The sequence below is a fragment of the Prionailurus viverrinus genome, chromosome A1 (genome assembly GCF_022837055.1).
Source record: "Prionailurus viverrinus isolate Anna chromosome A1, UM_Priviv_1.0, whole genome shotgun sequence".
NCBI classification, from domain to species: domain Eukaryota; kingdom Metazoa; phylum Chordata; class Mammalia; order Carnivora; family Felidae; genus Prionailurus; species Prionailurus viverrinus.
This window is the reverse complement of record NC_062561.1, coordinates 67,539,969-67,559,239: the sequence shown is the minus strand read 5'-3', so window position 1 is coordinate 67,559,239 and position 19,271 is coordinate 67,539,969. Positions and strand designations below refer to the sequence as shown.

At 45.7% G+C, this 19,271-nt stretch overlaps 1 protein-coding gene across 4 annotated transcripts in view; it reads left to right on the top strand.

Annotated features, from left to right (window-relative positions):
• Window positions 1-19,271, top strand: part of ABCC4 (ATP binding cassette subfamily C member 4) — a 270,180-nt gene that overhangs the window by 108,743 nt on the left and 142,166 nt on the right. For all 4 annotated transcript variants that reach the window (XM_047871810.1, XM_047871800.1, XM_047871820.1 and 1 more), the window contains 4 exons: window positions 884-1,075; window positions 11,994-12,088; window positions 12,343-12,429; window positions 17,700-17,796. In XM_047871810.1, coding sequence (XP_047727766.1) covers window positions 884-1,075; window positions 11,994-12,088; window positions 12,343-12,429; window positions 17,700-17,796 — 471 coding nt within the window. The remainder of the gene's footprint in view (window positions 1-883; window positions 1,076-11,993; window positions 12,089-12,342; window positions 12,430-17,699; window positions 17,797-19,271) is intronic.

Here is a 19,271-nt window from a genome sequence, read left to right as displayed (position 1 = left end):
AAGACACGGATGTAAGAAGGCTCGGGCTGATTGCCCTCTAGAAACACCCAGGTCCTGGGGCAAGACAGGTACGCGAAAGGATGATTTCGGCTCAGTTCTGAGCATTCTGTTAGTGGTAGGCACAGAGCCACCACGTCCGTATGTCGTGAAAGACTTGAAGGAGGTGTGTGTGTGCACTTAGCCCTGTGCATCTGAAACAATAGAATAGGGAATGCTACGTGTAGGATGAATAAATGATCGAGCCGTCATTTGATGGGTTTTTGCTTTTTGGTAACCTGACCCCCTTCAGAGTCCCTTTAATCTTTCCTGACGCATCGGATAGATTATTTACACACAGCTTTTCAGAAACGAGGATAGCCGGATGCAGGACCACCTGCAAACCTCAGACAGAGGAAGTGTGTATTATGCCAGCCTCCCCTGTTGGGAATGGCCAGCAGTCTGTCTTTGAGCACAGCATTTCATTTGGGGGGAAACGCGCTCGGGCAGAGCAGGCTGGTATCCTCTGTTTTGTTAGCATTCAAATTTGATTTTAAATTTGTAAAAAATACGTATTTATTTTTGGGAGAGGGGAAGAGAGGATACCCTGCGGGTTCTGCGCTGACAGGCTGACAGCAGTGAGCCTGACGCGGGACTCGAACTCACGGACTGTGAGATCATGACCTGAGCCGGAGTCAGCCGCTTAACTGACTGGGCCACCCAGGTGCCCTCCGAGCATTCACATTTATTATTGCACCTTCCAGGGCTGTACTTGAGTCTGTTTTAAGTGGAAGCGCTCTGATGTGTATCAGACCCCGGGGCTGGGGGAGGCGGGATTGGGAATAGCAGCGGCTTGTCTGTGCCCAGTGCTGCTGGCACACACTTGCTTGTTTCCAATCTGTTTCAGTCGTCGCTGTTAAGTGCCCTGCTGGGGGAGCTGCCCCGGAGCCAGGGGCTGGTCAGCGTGCACGGAAGAATCGCCTATGTTTCTCAGCAGCCCTGGGTGTTTGCAGGAACTGTGAGGAGTAATATTTTATTTGGGAAGAAGTATGAAAAGGAACGATACGAGAAAGTCATAAAGGCTTGCGCTTTGAGAAAGGTAAGGACTTTTGAATTACACACGTTTGAATTTCAAGTAATAATAGTGTTGATTGAAATGACAAGGTTGAGTTCCTTTTTTTGAAAGCTCTTTGGACATTATTTAATACTTCAAGCTGGTCTTGTGGGCAGACGCACCACATGTAACTGCACAGAGGCACTGCTGTTTTAATCCTGATGTCATGAGGATCACAGGATGCTTCTCTTGTTTTGTGAAGTTTTATTCACTTTGCACTTTTTAAATGGACAGTTATAAAAAAAAAACGAGTAGCGTAAAGAGCCCTCATGTACCCATCCCCCAGCTTTAACCATGCTCTGCTGGGGGAGGAGGAGTAAGGCTGACCATTCCCCCTGCCCTCTGCCAGCCTCACCCACACCCCGAATTATTCTGATGCAGAACGTAGCCCTCCTGTAGTTCGTCTGCACGTGTTTCCTTCATTATCTCTAAAAGATAAGAAGTCCTCTGAAAAGAAACCATGTTATCACCCTTGAAAAGTGACCACAGGTCCTTAATATCATCACTGCCCTAGTCCACGTGTACATTTCGTTAATTATCTCAGCAGGAAACCTGGTCAGCCATTGGTTTGAGTCAGACCCCACATCAGGTCTGTACTTTGCTCTTGGCTGATTTATATCTGGGGTCCCTTTCAGTCTCTAGGTTTCCTCTCCACTTGATTTTTAACTTGCGATTTATTATTTTAAGAAAAGGAAATGTTTTCAAATTTATTTTGAATACTACATCATTGTTTTTGCAGAAAATGGCGAGATGAAATGTTGAACTGTACTTGGGATTTAAATAAAATTGATGAATGAATGATAAAAACTGAACTTACTTGATAGGACAGTATAATTTAGCAAAAAGGAAAACAAAACGGTCCATAGTGATAAATATTACGTGACTCCCTTTGGGTTATAAAAATCAGTGGATAATGGCGATAAAGGGCTCTCCCTGGGGTCTGCTCGATGCAGGCTGGACATCCGACTGTTCTTTTATACTGTGTGGAAAAGGCCAGGACAGACTTTTAAAGGTATGGAATTGAAGGCTCCCAGCCAGTGTAGTGAGGAAATAGTAATTTTGCTTGAACAATGGCTTGACCATGATAGATTTTATCAGGCGAGTAGCATTTTATGATGTGGACAAAACATAATTGCTTGTTTAATGGGCTTCTATTTCTTTCCCCTGGGTCATTGTTAATGAGAGATTATGTGTTTTCAGAAATGACATCAGGTTAGCAGTGGTGAGCGAGATTTTTGTTCAATGGTGTATACTGTGTAAGGAGAGGGAGAAAGCAGTGGTGATAACTGCCATTTATTTGGAGTCCACGCGCTAATCACTCTTTTGCCTGTCGTGCGTGCGCACACACACCCATCTGCCCACCCACCCACCCACGCACACACACATACCAGTTTTTAATCTTTTACCAGTGCTTTTGATGGCATGCACCACCCTCATTTTATAGTTGCTAGAACTGAGGCTTATAGAGATGAAACAATTCATGTAAACATCTGTAGCTCAAGTTCAGATTTTTCATGACCCCAGATTCCATGCTTCAAGTTCAGATTTTTCATGACCCCAGATTCCATGCTTCAAGTTCAGATTTTTCATGACCCCAGATTCCCTGCTTCAAGTTCAGATTTTTCATGACCCCAGATTCCATGCTTCACGGGGCCATGACGCCTCCCAGCAGAGGGAGTTTATAAGGAAGAGCGATTTTTAAAGTTGGGTAATTGACTGTACTGACAGTACTGACACCGGTGAGAAGCCAGATGCCGAGAGGCAGTGGCCCCAGTAGCCCACCTGCAAGCCTGGTGGGCGAGGGTAGGACGTTAGCTCCGCTCCAGGAATGGTGTTGTGGAGCATTTAGAAAAATGGGGATGATGTAGCAATTAACATCCAGAGCTGGATTCGAGGACGTCAACTTTGAGCATACAACAGGCATGTACACAGAGTAGCAACAGTTAATTCAGATATAACTGGAGAAGTTCCTTAGGCAGACGGTCATCAAGTACTTGTGGACGTGGCATGTGATACCACGAGGGTGAGTCTCCTCAACGCGATGACTGCTGGGAACGAGGGGCCGAAGAGGCCACCATGTGGTCCACGTACCTTGACGTTGTGCACGTGTGAAGATTACAACCCTAACTGGGTACCAGGAGCTGAAGTTTTCCTTCTCATGTTTACACCACTGCCTTTTCAGCTCATAAACTACTAGACAACCTTGTTCGACATAACTACTATTTAATTTAATTTATATTTTATATATTTTATTTATTTATTTATTTATTTATTTATTTATTTATTTATTTATTTATTTTGAGAGAGAGACAGAGAGAGAGAGAGAGAAAGAGAGAATGCACGTGCAAGTTATCAAAGGGCAGAGAGAGGGAGAGGGAAAGAGGAGCGGGGCTCACCTGGGCTCTGGCTCACCCAAAGCAGAGTTCATGCTCACCCAGTGTGGGTCTCGAACTCAGGAACCATGAGATCATGACCTGAGCTGAACGAAGTCAGATATTTAACCGATTGAGCCACCTAGGTGCCCAATGTAACTACCCTTTAAATGATTTAAATAGAGGTGCTGTGAGTGTCCAGGAAGAAGAATTTTTAAGAGTAATAGGAAAGTACTGAAATTCTGTGTGGCCAAGAACATTCAGACAGATACGTATGTGCTCCAATCAGGAACAGCGTTTTCACATAAGATAGAAAAGGAAAAGTTTTTGCCTTAACTTGCCTCCTTCAACACTGAGCCAGTTGTAAATGCTATGTTTAACTCTTGGCCCCTAACACGATAAATTATATTCCGTTGCCACAGAGGCTGGGAGAGCATTCCTGAAAACAGGGGCATTAAACTTATTTTAGCCCAAATAGATGTCACTTATTATAATGAGTAAGTTATGTGATATATTTTTTTAAATGGGACAATTGAAGAAGGTGGGGTGTGGAGTATGCAATGAACAGAACACAGGCATTTTCTTTTCACCTTCCTCAAGCCTAACTCCTGATGCTCCAAGCAGATTCCGAAGAGCCAGGCCAGTGTTTGCCTGTTTCTTTGCACAGCCTTGCTTTTCTGGTCTGGTGATAGCTCAGCCCTGCCTTTCTACTCCCCACATTTGACCATCCCTGGAGAAAAGCACGTGTTGGGACAGTGGCTGCCATTCAGCGTTTTCCCCAGGGACTGATGCCTTTGCCACCGCCACATGGGACGACTGGACCAGTGTGTGGGCCATCTCTGGGGCACGTGGACTCTGGCGGGAAGGGCCCCTGCAAGGCGGGCTGTGCTGCGATTCTTGTATTCATGGTTCCATGTTGATAAACACGGACGGTTACCTATTCTGAGTGACACAGCATGTGGGGTCAGGGCCCCTTGTGCTCCTTCCCTCCTGGACAGAAAAGGAGGCCCGGCGTGGAGATGTAGTGAAGGGTGGAGTCCTGGCCCCAGCCTTGTCACTTCAGACACATCCTGTTACCTGTCTGGGCTTCTCCCGTCTGCTCCAAGTGACGACAGTGGGTCTGAAGATTTCCAAGAAGTTTGGCTGCAGTTCTGAAATGCCATCTATGACTCTGTTTAGTGATTGGTAAGGGCTTTAGGAAACCACAGAACCACCTGATGAGTTACGAGATCTTTTGCTTTTCTCCTCTTGGAACCCAGGTGTCAACGGATGGGCATAAGATGGCTACAGAGAGTTGTGGCGTCCTGGAATTATGTTGCCCGTAGATACAAAGACTGCATGTGTAGTAGAAAGGCCTTGGCCTTTGGAGAGAGACAGTCTCGAGAATTAACTTGGGATGTTAGTCCATTTCCTTATTAAATGGTGGGCATATGGGACTTCTGTTGAGACTAAGCAGACATGCCGGGTTTTTGAAAAATGGTAGCTATTGTTACAATTATAGTCCTTTTCTCTAAATTCGTATATACATATAAATATAATAGAGATTTCTCCTTACAGCCTCCCCTAAATCTGGAGGGAAAACAAAACAAAAAAGGGCAACATTTCTTATGTTATGTGTATATTACAACTAGATGTGTTACACTAGATCTAATTGAAGTTTACTTAAGTCGTTGAGCAGATAATATTTCTGAAATAAAATAGGAGGATATGAAGTAATCACATTTAGCAACATCCATTTAGACTGATGACATACTCAGAGCGACACGGTAGCAAGTTACAGAGTATAGTTTAGGGAACAGCTGGTTAAGTCCAAGGCCCTGGAGGCAGACAGTTGTGGATTGAGTCTCAGTCTATTTACCAGCTCTGTGATTCGGGTTACAAAGCTTGAGTTTCTTCGTCTATGAAATGGAGATGATCAACCTCATGTGGTATTTTTTTTAGGACGAAATGCAGTAACTTTCTTTTTTTTTTTTTAATTTTTTTTTTTTTTAATTTTTTTTTTTTTTTTTCAACGTTTATTTATTTTGGGGACAGAGAGAGACAGAGCATGAACGGGGAAGGGGCAGAGAGAGAGAGGGAGACACAGAATCGGAAACAGGCTCCAGGCTCCGAGCCATCAGCCCAGAGCCCGACGCGGGGCTCGAACTCACGGACCGCGAGATCGTGACCTGGCTGAAGTCGGACGCTTAACCGACTGCGCCACCCAGGCGCCCCTGCAGTAACTTTCTTAAAGCACCTGATTGCTAGGGACGTAACAAGCATTCTATAAATGTTAGAATAGTGTTGAAGAGATACTGCCTCTTAATTAATAAAAGAGCAGCCAGTTTTGTGTAGAATCACCTCTATAAAATGACATGTTACAAAAGAAGGTATTTGAGTATATAACTTCCATTATTTGAGGTGATATTTGTTATAGGTGCTCTAACGTAGTATGTTACATAAACCACCAACAAAGATAGTGTCTAACAGAAGATAAGCAATGTATCACATGACATTTGTCTGGCTATTTTACATTGGAAGACTTTTTAGCATTTTTGGGTAATACATACTTGAAGGTGTAATATTGATAAATTCAAGTTTAGTATTTTCTCACATAGGTTACTCGAATTTATAAGCCTCTCTGGGGTGCTCACAGGCTTACAGTTTCTTCTATTTACTACATTTCTGCCAGCTTGGACATTTTCTTTTCTGATAACATTGACGGTTGTAAAATGATTATTGTTTTATCTTTAGTTTTTCATCTCTCACTTGAGATAGATTTTACCTATGACATAGGAAATAAATAAGTACAAAAGGGATCTATAAGGCTAATCAAAATACAGAGACTAAGTTTATCGATACTTGTGTGTGTATAGAGAAGTCTTCAAGTCTTAATTTTGATATTATAAGTATACTTTTTATTTTAAATATACTTTAAAAAATGTCTGTTTATTTTTGAGAGATAAAGAGCACAAGGAGGGAAGAGGCAGGGAGAGAGACAGAGAGACAGAGAGTCCAAAGGAGGCTTGGAGCTGTCAGCACAGAGCCCGACGAGGGGCTCGAACTCATGAACTGTGAGATCATGACCTGAGCCGAAGTCAGACGCTTAACCAACTGAGCCACCCAGGTGCCCTTAAATATACTTTTAAATATATTTTTCAGTAAGCACTTGGGGCAGCTTGATGAGGAAGGAAGAGTAAAAGGCTATGAATAGAGACAAACTTCATTCAGATTCCATCCATTCCATTTAACAGCTGGCAGTCCTCAGACTGTTATGTAACCTCATCTCAGTTTCCCCATCTGTGAAGTGGGGCTAATTCTTTGCAGCTTGTGAGGATTAGAGATAATCACTGTCAGACAACTGGGCACCAGGCTTGGTGCATAAATCTTACCCTCTAGGAGCTGGGGAGATAAACCGTGCATGCGTGTACAAATTATGAAGCAGAATATGGTGGGCCCTTCCTGAGAAATCAAGGTCTTGGGAGTATAGTAGAAAAAGGGTGAGTTCTGATTCAGGAAGCTCGAGGATGGTGGGGGAGCCGACAGGCCACGATAGGAAGGCCAATCATGGGAGAAATGTTAGGAACAAAGCCTCGGAACTCAGGCTGTTTGACTCCTCCTTTGCCCCCCCAGGCCTCGAGTCTGGCTCTTCTAGACTGTCAACAGTCTGCTCAGTGGTATTTCTACTGAAGTCTCCACCATTGCCAGAGGGCACTCAACACAGGTTTTGGGCCTGGTGGCATCAACCCAGCATCGCTGTTTCTTGGCTTTCCTCTGGTCTTGTATGTGTGCTTTTTAGTGAAAACCATTACAGAGGAAAGAGTTGGTTAAATGTCACTGTGATGTAACTAACATTAGAATATCTTCTTCTCACTGGGAGATTGGGAGAATTTGAAATATTATGCTCAACTCAGGCTTTTCTCCTTTAACTGAAACAGAAAAATTATGGTTCGAAAATTAGCCTGACTCAGATTTCACTTCATATTCTTTGAAATGTTGTCCCCACTCCCCTCCCCCATCTCCCCTCCCCCATCTCCCCATCTGATGCTTGTCCATAGTTTGCAGAGTCAACAACACACTCAAAAATCCTACTACCGGGCTCAGAGAGCATCCGTTCCGTATTCCCTAACTGTGCTAAGTGAAAGGGTGGATTTTAAGTGCCTTCTCTAGAAAATGGCTAAGATTGCTCTGCCACAGTCTGGTGCTATTTTAGAAGGAAAACAAAGCAATATAAAATCAAGGCATAAAAACCTAAGAACACTTTGCAAGGACTGTCAACAGTGACTTGGAGGCCAAGTAAACTGTGTGGGTGGGTGGAGGCTGGGAGCCTATCTCAAAATGGCCCATTGTTTTTAATGGAAAGCCAAAAGCAAGCGATGGTGTTGACTTCTGAGCCCAGCAAAAAAAACCCCATGTGAAATAGTGGATTTTCATGATTGAGTAGTTGCTGCCTTTCATTTACTGTAATCCACTTAGGCTCTGAGCATGCAGGGAATTCCGGGAGTCTTTGTATGCTGTCAGGGAACGGGTTAGGATGGTGTGCTCTCTCTCCCTTCTCCTTTTGGTGGTGTGCTTGGCATGTTGTGATTCACCCTGAGGGGGCCCACTGTTGGTTTGATCAGAAAATCTGTATCAGCCACGAATAGCAGGTCATGATGATTTGTGTCCTTTTCCTATGTATAGAAGGTGTTTGTCCACGGTTTTGATTGTCACGGCATCCTTGAGCTTAGCCATTCTTGTCTCTCCAGCACATCTTGTAGAAGAGGAAAAAGAGGCTTAGGGAGATCAGTGGACATGCTTGTCATGGACATTCCAGCATGCCGCTTGCTTTCTCCCAGGTTTGCCAAAGTTAGAGACGAAGAGATGAGGGTTTATCCGTAGAAAGTGTTGCTGTGTATCCTAAGTCTATGCTTGAGAGGTGTGGTAGGTAACCAGCAAACTCCCCCACACTCTGCTTGTCGATGCTAGGACCTGTTTAGTGACAATTATAAGCCATCTAAATAAAGGTTTCTAATACAAGGTAATTAAACCTGTTACCCTGTCCTTTAGGGGATGTTCTTATTACTCCCTTTTTTTTCTCCAGGTACTATGATTGGTTCATTTCTTTCTTTCTTTTTTTTTTTTTAAATATAATTTATTGACAAATTGGTTTCCATACAACATCCAGTGCTCATCCCAACAGTGCCCTCCTCAGTGCCCATCACCCACCTTCCCCTCTTTCCCAACCCCCATCAACCCTCAGTTTGTTCTCAGTATCCAAGAGTCTCCTATGGTTTGCCTCCCTCCCTCTTTGTAACTTTTTTTTCCCCCTTTCCCCTCCCTCATGGTCTTCTGTTAAGTTTCTCAAGATCCACCTATGAGTGAAAACATGTGTCTTTCTCTGACTTATTTCACTTAGCATAATACCTTCCAGTTCCATCCATGTTGCTGCAAATGGCTGGATTTCATTCTTTCTCATTGCCAAGTAGTATTCCATTGTGTATATAAACCACAACCTCTTTATCCATTCATCAGTTGATGGACATTTAGGCTCTTTCCATAATTTGGCTATTGTTGAAAGTGCTGCTATAAACATTGGGGTACATATGCCCCTATGCTTCAGCACTGCTGTATCCCTTGGGCAAATTCCCAATGGTGCTATTGCTGGGTTGTAGGGTAGATCTATTTTTAATTTGTTGAGGAACCTCCACACTGTTTTCCAGAGAGGCTGCACCAGTTGGCATTCCCACCAACAGTGCGAGAGGGTTCCCGTTTCTCCACCAGCATCTGTAGTCTCCTGACTTGTTCATTTTAGCCACTCTGACTGGTGTGAGGTGATATCTGAGTGTGGTTTTGATTTGTATTTCCTTGATGAGGAGTGACGTTGAGCATCTTTTCATGTGCCTGTTGGCCATCTGTATGTCTTCTTTAGAGAAGTGTCTATTCATGTTTTCTGCCCATTTCTTCACTGGATTATTTGTTTTTTGGGTGTAGAGTTTGGTGATCTCTTTATAGATTTTGGATACTAGCCCTTTGTCCGATATGTCATTTGCAAACATCTTTTCCCATTCTGTCTGCCTTTTAGTTTTGTTAATTATTTCCTTTGCAGGGCAGAAGCTTTTTATCTTGATGAGGTCCCAATAGTTCATTTTTGCTTTTAACTCCCTTGGGAGATGTGTTGAGTAAGAAATTGCTGCGGCTGAAGTCAAAGAGGTTTTCCCTTGCTTTCTCCTCTAGGGTTTTGATGGTTTCCTGTCTCACATTCAGGTCCTTTATCCATTTTGAGTTTATTTCTTAAATAATATTCATATATAACTTGATAGATTCCCAGATCTTCACATGAAAGCATGAAGCTTCTTCTTAGCTTTGAGTTCCACCTGGCTTGTGTGGAACAAGCATCTACTTAATTCAGCTGATCACCTCGGTGTCTCTTGAACACTTCCCTTTTGTTTTTCCTTTCCAGACCACTCTTCTCGTTTCTTGTACAGATCTCGTGAGTCACTCTATCACCATGCCTTAAATGTGAGGACAAGGGGGCCGCCTGGGTGGCTCATTCGGTTAAGTGTCCGACTCTTGGTTTCGGCTCAGGTCATGATCTCACAGTTTGTGAGACTGAGCCCCGCGTCAGGCTCTGTGCTGTCAGCATTTTTAAAGCGAATAAACCTAAAAAAAAATGTGACGGGGTGCCTGGGTGGTTCAGTTGTTTAAGTGTCCCAACTTCAGCTCAGGTCATGATCTCATGGTTCACGGGTTCAAGCCCTCCACTGGGCTCTGTGCTGACAGCGGGAAGCCTGCTTGGGATTCTCTCTCCTATCTCTGTCCTTCCCCTGCTTATGGTCTCTCTCTCTCTAAATAAACAAACAAACAAACAAACTTAAGTAGAAGACAAGGGTCAGGTGTTAACCTTCTCTGAGGGTGGGAGGCTGAGGTCGAGATCAGCAAACTGGCTGGTTAAGACACACTTGTTCTTTTAGGGGTGCCTGGGTGGCTCAGTCAACTAAGTGTCCGACTTTGGCTCAGGTCATGATCTTATGGTTCATGAGTCTGAGCCCTGTGTCAGGTTCTGTGCTGACAGCTCAGAGCCTGGAGCTTTCTTCAGATTCTGTGTCTCCCTCTTTCTCTGCCCCTCCCCTGTTCATACTCTCTCTCAAAAATAAGTAAACATTAGGGGCGCCTGGGTGGCGCAGTCGGTTAAGCGTCCGACTTCAGCCAGGTCACGATCTCGCAGTCCGTGAGTTCGAGCCCCGCGTCAGGCTCTGGGCTGATGGCTCAGAGCCTGGAGCCTGTTTCCGATTCTGTGTCTCCCTCTCTCTCTGCCCCTTCCCCGTTCGTGCTCTGTCTCTCTCTGTCCCAAAAATAAATAAATGTTGAAAAAAAAATTTTTTTTAAAAATAAAAAAAAGTAAACATTAAACAAATTAAAAAAAAACCCACACTTGTTCTTTGATAAAGGAAGTCCCATGGCTTTCCAAGTCATGTGTGTGCCACCAGCTTGCACAAGTAGCCCTTGGCACAGACCTCCAGACTTGCACGTCCAGCTGCAACCTGATGTCCTCCGTAGGCATCTTGGCTTGCCCATAACCACGATCTCAAGTTGCATCTGCTGTCTTGCCCAGCTCAGTAGCCGGTGAGGCAGTTCTTCCCCTTTCTCACGTGGAGGACGATACATCGCTCCTCTTCTGCCACCACGACCCCACCCCTTCATCAACAGGTGTTACAGGCTCGACCTTTGAAATTTGCCTGGAACCTGACCACTGCTCTCCATTTCTGCTGTTCTCACTCTGGTTCCAGCCACAGCCTGCTCTCACCTACGTTCTTGCAGAACCCTCCTGATGTGTACCCTGCCTTCACCGGATGCCCATACCATCTCTTTTCCACAGAGAGGCAAGAGGGATTTCTCAAAAACCTAAGCCAGGTCATGTCCTCCTCCCCATTTCACTGGGAGTGAAACATGCCCCCCGCCCCCTTACCTCTGCCCTTGCTCTCCCCATTCTTTTCTCACTCTGTCTAGCTCTGCTGGCCTGCCTGCTAGTCCCTCCAACACCTTGGGCACCCATCTGCCCCATGGCCTTTGCGCTTGCTTGTTCCTGCACATGGACTGCTTTTCAGTTTCTGCAGGTGCACTTATCTGTGAAAGCCCCTCTGATCAGAGACCTTCCTGACCCCCATGTAGGATGCACTTCCCCTGCCCCTCTCCCCCTGAGCCGCCTTCCTTTTTCTTCTTAGGACTTACACTCATGCTAATTTTTCATATTGTCAGTCTCCCTCCACGGAAACTCAAGGGACTGTCTTCCTACAACCAAATTCATTGTGCCCAGAACAATGCCAGACATACAGTCGATGTTCAATAAAACATCTGTTAAAATGGTGAAATGCATAATACTGTGGGGAAAAGCTGCCGAATGAAAACAAAAAGCTCTGAGTTTGTTGGAAAGGTTCAGGGTTACAATTCTGTCTCTTTGAAATATCATCTATTGTAGTTGATCCCATACGCGTATGAAGAACCGGTGCTGAAAGTCTAGGACGACAGGAGGATATATTTTACATCGTTTTCTTCTTTGTGTCTCCGTGCAGGATTTGCAGCTTTTGGAGGACGGAGATCTGACCGTGATAGGCGATCGGGGAGCCACACTGAGCGGGGGGCAGAAGGCCCGGGTCAACCTCGCGAGGTAATCGCGGTTCGGTTGCCCTCCCGCGCCAGCGCTGTGTGCGGCTCCCAGGGCGCCTCACCCGAAACCACCTGCGGCTGCGCAGAGTGGGGGGGGGGGGGGCGCAGTGGGAAGCACGAATCTCGCGTTATTACGGCGGCTCTCCGCGTGAACGCGACCCGAGTTGTTGCTGAACGCCGTGGGGCCTTGGAGAGGAGGGGGTGGGGTTAGGGGTGTGGGGCGTTCTCCCTGCTGATGGCGCTTTATGTTTCTAGAGCGGTGTACCAGGACGCAGACGTCTACCTCCTGGACGATCCTCTCAGCGCCGTGGATGCAGAAGTGGGCAGGCACTTGTTTGAACTGTGAGTTTGCCTGCTCCGGTCACTTCTGCTAAGAACCGCGTGGGGTTTGGGGAAGAGGGCTCGGGAAAGCCTGGACGCCTCGGTAGACTCCGCTGCTGCTGCTCTGGCGGCCGTCTTTCTCCTCCCTTCCCTCCACAGACGATCCGTTTTAGAGACATTTTCGGGGCACAAGGGGGAAGATGCAGACGGTGCTTACTGCGTCGGGGGCGGGGTGGTGAGTGGAGAACAGGCTTTAGGGGGTTAAGAAATAGATGGCAGATTTCCCCTTGCTACTTGTAGGTGATAAACAAGACATTGTTGGTGGAATAAGGAGGATGCTGGACGGTTTTCTGAATTGAAGAATGGGACTCGGTAACGTGGTGCTTGGCTGCCAGGTTCTTTTCCTTCATCATTTTTGTTGATGGCACATTTAGAAGTGCAGTTTGCTGGTTTGTGCTAGTTATCCCGTAGGTTAGGAAGTACTTGGTAAAGTCTAGAATAGTTTAAGAATGACTTATCCCGTATCACAGGATGGTTTCAATAATTGAGTGTTGCTTCATGGATTCTTAAAATTAATAGGTAAGGGCCCCCACATGTAGGGGTAACTTGAGTTTGAAACTAGATACCCAGAATCTAGCTTATCTCCTGGCTCTCACTTTGTGTTTCGGGAATTGGTTTTCATCGGCTCTTGCTCAGTCGTGAAACCACTGATGTAAGTACTGGAAGCTAACATACGTGACTGATGCTTCCTGTGGACTGAGTGTAGACTGGTGTATGCAGAAGCATCGTGAGCTCACTCTTGCTAAAACGGCATCCAGATCTACCCCACAGTTAGCTTACTGTTATTAAAGCCGGTGAGCACTTTCAAGTGCATTTCCTGAAGCCCTAATGTGTGCACGGAAGTAGAGGTTCTTGCAAATGATGTTGAAAGTCCAGACCAGGGTGTCGGCCCCTTCGTTTCTCCTGAGACCTCTCTCCGTGGCTGGCTGATGGCCGCCCCCTTGCTGTGTCCTCACACGGCCCCTCCTCTGTGCACGTGCACCCACGGTGTCTTTCTCCTTATGTCCTAATCTCTTCTAAGGACACCAGTCAGATTGGATAAGGACCTGTCATCAAGGCCTCATTTTCACTTAATTACCCCTTGAAGGCCCTGTCACCAAATTCTAAAGTATTGCGGGCTTAAGGCATCAACATGTGAATTTTGGGGAGGACACAGTTCATTTACAAAAAGTCCCAAGTAGCAAAGTAAAGAGATTCTAGCAGAGAGAGCAGTGTGAGGCAGTTCTGGGTTCTGGATACGAGGAGCTGGGACTCCGTGTCCCCTGAGTGTGGGTTCCTGTCATTTCTCCCCTAGAGCGTGTATGTACCAAGTGTTTCGTTTTGGGATGATGACAAGTTCTGGAGATGGGTGGTGGTGATGGTTGCACAACGGTGTGAGTGTCCGTAATGCTGCTGAGCTCTATGCTTAAAGATGGTTAAAATCGTAGATCTTCTATTTATTTTACTGTAATTAAAGAAAAAAAGAAGCATGGCAGCATTGAATTTTTCAGAATGCAGAGAGCCGAGCAGCTGATACCTGACATGGCCTCCAGCTCTTTGATCTGACCTCCTTGCCCATCCCTTCCTGATCGCCACTGGATGAATTTTCCCTTAGGGAAGTGCCTTGTGGCTTGTTAGTGAGTTCGGTGACAGAGATTCCAACCCCCTCCCTCAGTGGCATCAGGAGTAGCCCAGCCTCCCTGTCCCCAGTGCCCCCCCACCCCCGGGCTCACAAATGTGTCTCCCCAACCTGGGCGGGGGGCGGGTATTGCGCACAAGCTCTCTATCGCTGTAAGAACAGTTTCCGCTGGCCATTGAGTTTGTGTCACTTGGGAGGGGAGAAGATGACCTTCTAATTGCCAAGTATCAGTGTGCTTATCACAGAAACTCTCCCAGGTTCTTCTTTGAACCCAGGAGGTATTTATAAAGTCCTCTCGCACCTTTCGGGTTTAACGGCTTTGGATATACACTTGATAGAAGCAAGCTGGTTAAAATTGTTGTTTGCTAATCAGAACCACGTTCTTTGGGGAAACTTAGGGCAGGGAGCACGAATGCAATTTAGGAAATCACTCAGCAGCAGCTAGAGAATGTTCTCAACGAGCTAGAAAATTGGACTGAACAATATACTATGAAAGATGGCGGTTGTGTTGAAGCTCAGAGATGTGAAGTGTTTTGTATTAAAAGTGAATGAGTTACACTTCTACTTGCCATTAGCAGTTTACTTCGGTCGTGAATATATATCCAAGGTTATTAAGGTTTGCGAGTCTTACAACTATATGCTGTAAACATCGACGTGGATTCTATCACATGTGGAAGGTTGGAGGCCCTCGGGTGAACAGAAGCGTGTGTAACCTGTTGGAGCGGTGGATCCTGTCTTATTTTAGAGAGCCCCATATCCCTAGACCCTCACTTCTGCGTAATCAGTTCGAGTCTGTCCTAACTGGATCTGCCCCACTACTGCCTACTCTGTTCACCTTTGCCGCCTCAGGCCTCCACAGACCCCCTTCATGCTCAGGGCGCAGCTCAGCATCCTCAAGTGTCGAAAAATATTCTTTGCAGTCTGACCCATTTGCATTTCCAGCACTTCCTCACGCAAACTCCCTACTCCAGCCACGTTGGCTCTCGTGCAGTGTCCTGAATGAGCTGTGTCCCTTCCTCCTATCTGCCTGTCTGTACAGATCCTGTTCCTTCTGTCCGGGAGCCTAGGGGCCAGTGTGCCAGGACAAAGAAGATGCCGCTGCCACCTTTCCCTCCCGTTTCTCCAGGGGGTGGCCTGTGCCCTTTCATCTTCCCACAGCCCTCAGTGGGCTGTACTTGAGCACTGATGAGTCCCCCCTACCCCTGACTCACTGTGAATGCACGAAGGCACCTTTGTGCAGCAGGTTTCTCTCCCAGAGCCGCTGCACCTGCTGTACCTTCTTCCAGGAATGTTTCCCCCAGATATGCTCATGGTCCGTGTGTCCCCTACATCCAAGATTGCAGCCCTCACCTTGCTTTTTCCTCATAGCATACATCACGACCCAAGAGTGCACTTTCTGTATTTATTTAATGTGCCTCCCTCTTCACAGTGTTGTCTGTTTTCTTGACCTGTAGATGTCCTTGGCACTTAGAGTGCCTGGTACCTCAACAGAAGTCTGTCGATTGAATGAATGAGGGTAGTGACTGTCTTATTTGTATCCCCTCTACCACAGTACATGTGCCCTCTTAACACAGCCCTTATACAGGATAAAGGTTAAATAACTTGTTACTGATCCTTCATTTTTTTTTTTTTTTAATGGCATGGCTTGGAAATTTTTACTGTTAAAAATTTGGCGAGTATTTTCCTAGAGATTTTGATTAAAAAACATAATTTAGAAAAATTTAGAGCCATCACCTGATAACATCATTGTAATTCTCTTTATTTTTCTTTATTTTATTAAAAAAAAATTTTTTTTTAACGTTTATTTATTTTTGGGACAGAGAGAGACAGAGCATGAATGGGGGAGGGGCAGAGAGAGAGGGAGACACACAGAATCGGAAGCAGGCTCCAGGCTCTGAGCCATCAGCCCAGAGCCTGACGCGGGGCTCGAACTCACGGATCGCAAGATCGTTACCTGAGGTGAAGTTGGACGCTTAACCGACTGAGCCACCCAGGCGCCCCTGTAATTCTCTTTATATTTCCTCGTGTTTGGTGGAATGTTAGGAAGAAAACATTTTAAAAGTTTTGCATTGGCCCATCTTGGACGCAGCAACCCATCAGATGTTGTGGTTAACATCTGTCTTCAGGGATTGCCAGCAGGGAATTTTGAATTAAGAAGTAACAGTTCCCTTAAACACGCTAAGCCTGAAGAGGGGTTTACTCGCTCAGGAAACTTAGGAATAAAAGCCACACCAAGACCTTTCAAAAGGGAAACATTAATCCTCCTGGATGTAAAGAATGGAATAATAGTATATATACCTACATCCTGGGGTCTTGCTTCTGATCTCAGGTCCAGTCTCAGAAGTGTCCCCTGAGGACTTTTCTGTCCTGAGTCCAAACCAAAGGGCCACTTGTGGGTTAGGGTAGGTGGAGAATGGACCTAACATTGACTGAGTGGATTAGTGTTCTTAGAACATACCTATGGGTTGTCATCGGCCTTATTTTGAGATGAAGGAACTGAGGTTCAGAGAGAGGTCTGTTAGCTCATCTGACATCGCCAGGCTAGTAAGAGGGATTTGAACTGCAGTCTGGGTGCCTGCAGAACTCTTGATCTGACCTACATCAGCAGGTTGAGTTGGGGCCCACGTTCCTGAGATTTGCTGTGCAAGGGGCTCTGTCACCCAGAGCATATGCCTAGGGCCCTGCCTCTGGTCAGATGGCCCCGTCTCAGGCTATGTGCTGACCTGGACAGGTTGTGGACCATGGTGGGGTGCAGGCTGGAGTGCAGTTCCTAGGGGTGTGCATTTAAAACGAGGAGCACTTTGAGGAGTTACTGTAAAAAACCTACTTGAGTGCTGATGGGGCTCTTGGCTAAGAGGACTGGTGTGTCCTTTGAGCTGTTGAATGATTTCCACTATGATTTCGGCCCCTTGGATTCTCTTCTTTGGTATTCATATTCAGAAGGTTTTCAGTCCAACTGAAAGATGGTTTAGTGTTCTGGATGGGACTGTGGGGATATTGTAAACACTAATTGAGGACATGCCAGTCTTTGTTTTCTAATAGTATTTAGGAAGTGTGTCTAGAAAGTGTCTAGAAAATGCACTTTGGGAAGAAGGTTACTGAGAATTTAAGATTTTTTTTTTTTTTTGGTTAATATTACATCATAAATCAATTACCTAGCAAACTAAGAAAAATGTACATTTTTGTTTAACTTAGATCCCTCCTTCACCCAGTCATACACAGGGATGAAACACTAGTATTTTCATTCAGTCTGGTTTTGGAATCTCACTATTGCTCAATTGTGTTTTCACCATGAAATATATAAATAATTGTTAAGCTGAGTTTTAGGGGGGAAAAATGTTAGTTAGCTCTTGGCGTCTCCTTCACTGGACTGCTTTTTGGAATTTCTTAGCAGAACTAGACTCAAGTTGGTGGATAAATTCGAGGACCTCGTTAGGTTCCCAGTGATTTACATTTGTATTTGATTTGTATCTGTATTTATATTGGTTTTTAAACTACAAATCTTTGACTAGTGTGTTGTCTTTGTCTCTATGTGTTTTGAAAATGTGTGTTTTTCAATTTGGAGCACCCCCATTAACGTGGTTTTTGCTTACTGTACCTTTTATATTTATAGGTGTATTTGTCAAACCTTGCACGAGAAGATCACAGTCTTAGTGACTCATCAGTTGCAGTACCTAAAAGCTGCAAGTCAGATTCTGATATTGAAAGATGTAAGTAATTTCTAGACATCTGTGGGACTTGCTAGCACTCAGGTGTGTTGAAGGTGAGACTTCCCAGCAGGTCTCTTCTCAGGTTTGTGCCAAACTCCCTCTCCTTCCTTCGTTTTGTACCCTGTCCTGCCCAGAGCTGGTATTCCTGCTTTTAGGCATGAATCCAGACATGTAGAAATGGAACTGTTCTGCTCTAGGCCATATTACTCTAAATATATAAAATTGGTGCCTCAGAGTTCTAAATTATAACTGTTCTAGTAAAATTGCTTGGGATAGTGATGCTGTTTTACTTAGAACTTTTGTTTTCCTCTTCTTCCGCGTAAATCAAAGCGTATTATTTGAAAATTAGGGAGACTGAGACATACTCGTTTCTATTTGTCTTCTGCAGTTTACCCAAAGAGCGTCTTCCATTAGTGACAGAAGCGTGGTTGGAAAGCTGAGCGCCCCTGGTCGAGACATGCATTCCTGCGTGTAGCCAGTTGCTAGTCTCCTGGCATAGGGTCCTATGTGTGCCCCATATGTGTGAGAGCTGGGGCGGTGATAAGTAAAAGTCCCTGCCATCGTGGGGCTTCCATTCTTGTGGGGACAGGGGTAATGTGTGGGGCAGGGGGTGGCGCATACCATGACTGCCTCCCCAGGGAGCTGGTGCCTCAGGGGACCTAAGTGACATGAAGGTGCTGGCCGTGCAGTCACCTGGAGGAGGGGGGTTGAGGCAGGGGGTCCAGCGGCGGGGTCCTAAGGAAGGAACTGACCTCGCATGTTGTAAGAATGTCTGGAAGACCCGTGTGTCTGAGGCACTGTGGGCGAGAGAGTGTGAGGGAGGTGGGCTCAGAGCAGTGGGCGGCTGGCCCGGAAGTGGGTTGGGAGCCATTGGATAGATCAGAGCAGAGGGGTGATGTGGTCTGATGCATGGTTTTAAAAGATCCCTCTTGGGGCACCTGGGTGGCTCATTTGGCTAAGTGACTTTGGCTCGGGTCATGATCTCACAGTTCGTGAGTTCAAGCTTTGCATCAGGTTCTGTGCTGACTGCTCAGAGCCTGGAGCCTGCTTCAGATTCTGTGTCTCCCTCTCTCTCTGCCCCACACCTGCTTGCACTCTTTCTCTCTGTCTCTCAAAAATGAATAAAGGTTAAAATAATTTTTAAAAGACCTCTCTTGATGTTTGCTGGAGGGGCAACAGCAGAAGCAATTAGAAGTCTCAGTAAAGTTCAGAAGATGGAATCATGGGCTCAGATTAGTGTATCAGTTTCTGGAGCTGCCATAACAAATTACCACACACTTCATGGATTAAGTAACAGAAGTCTATCATCATCACCCTTCTGGAGCCTACCAGTCCAAAATCAAGGTGCTGGCAGGGCCATGCTCTTGTGAAGGCTCTTGTGGGGAATCCTTCATCACCTCTTCCAGCCACTGGTGTTAGCCAGCTGTCCTTGGTGTTCTCAGCTTGCCACTGCAACACCGTGGTCTCTGCCTCTC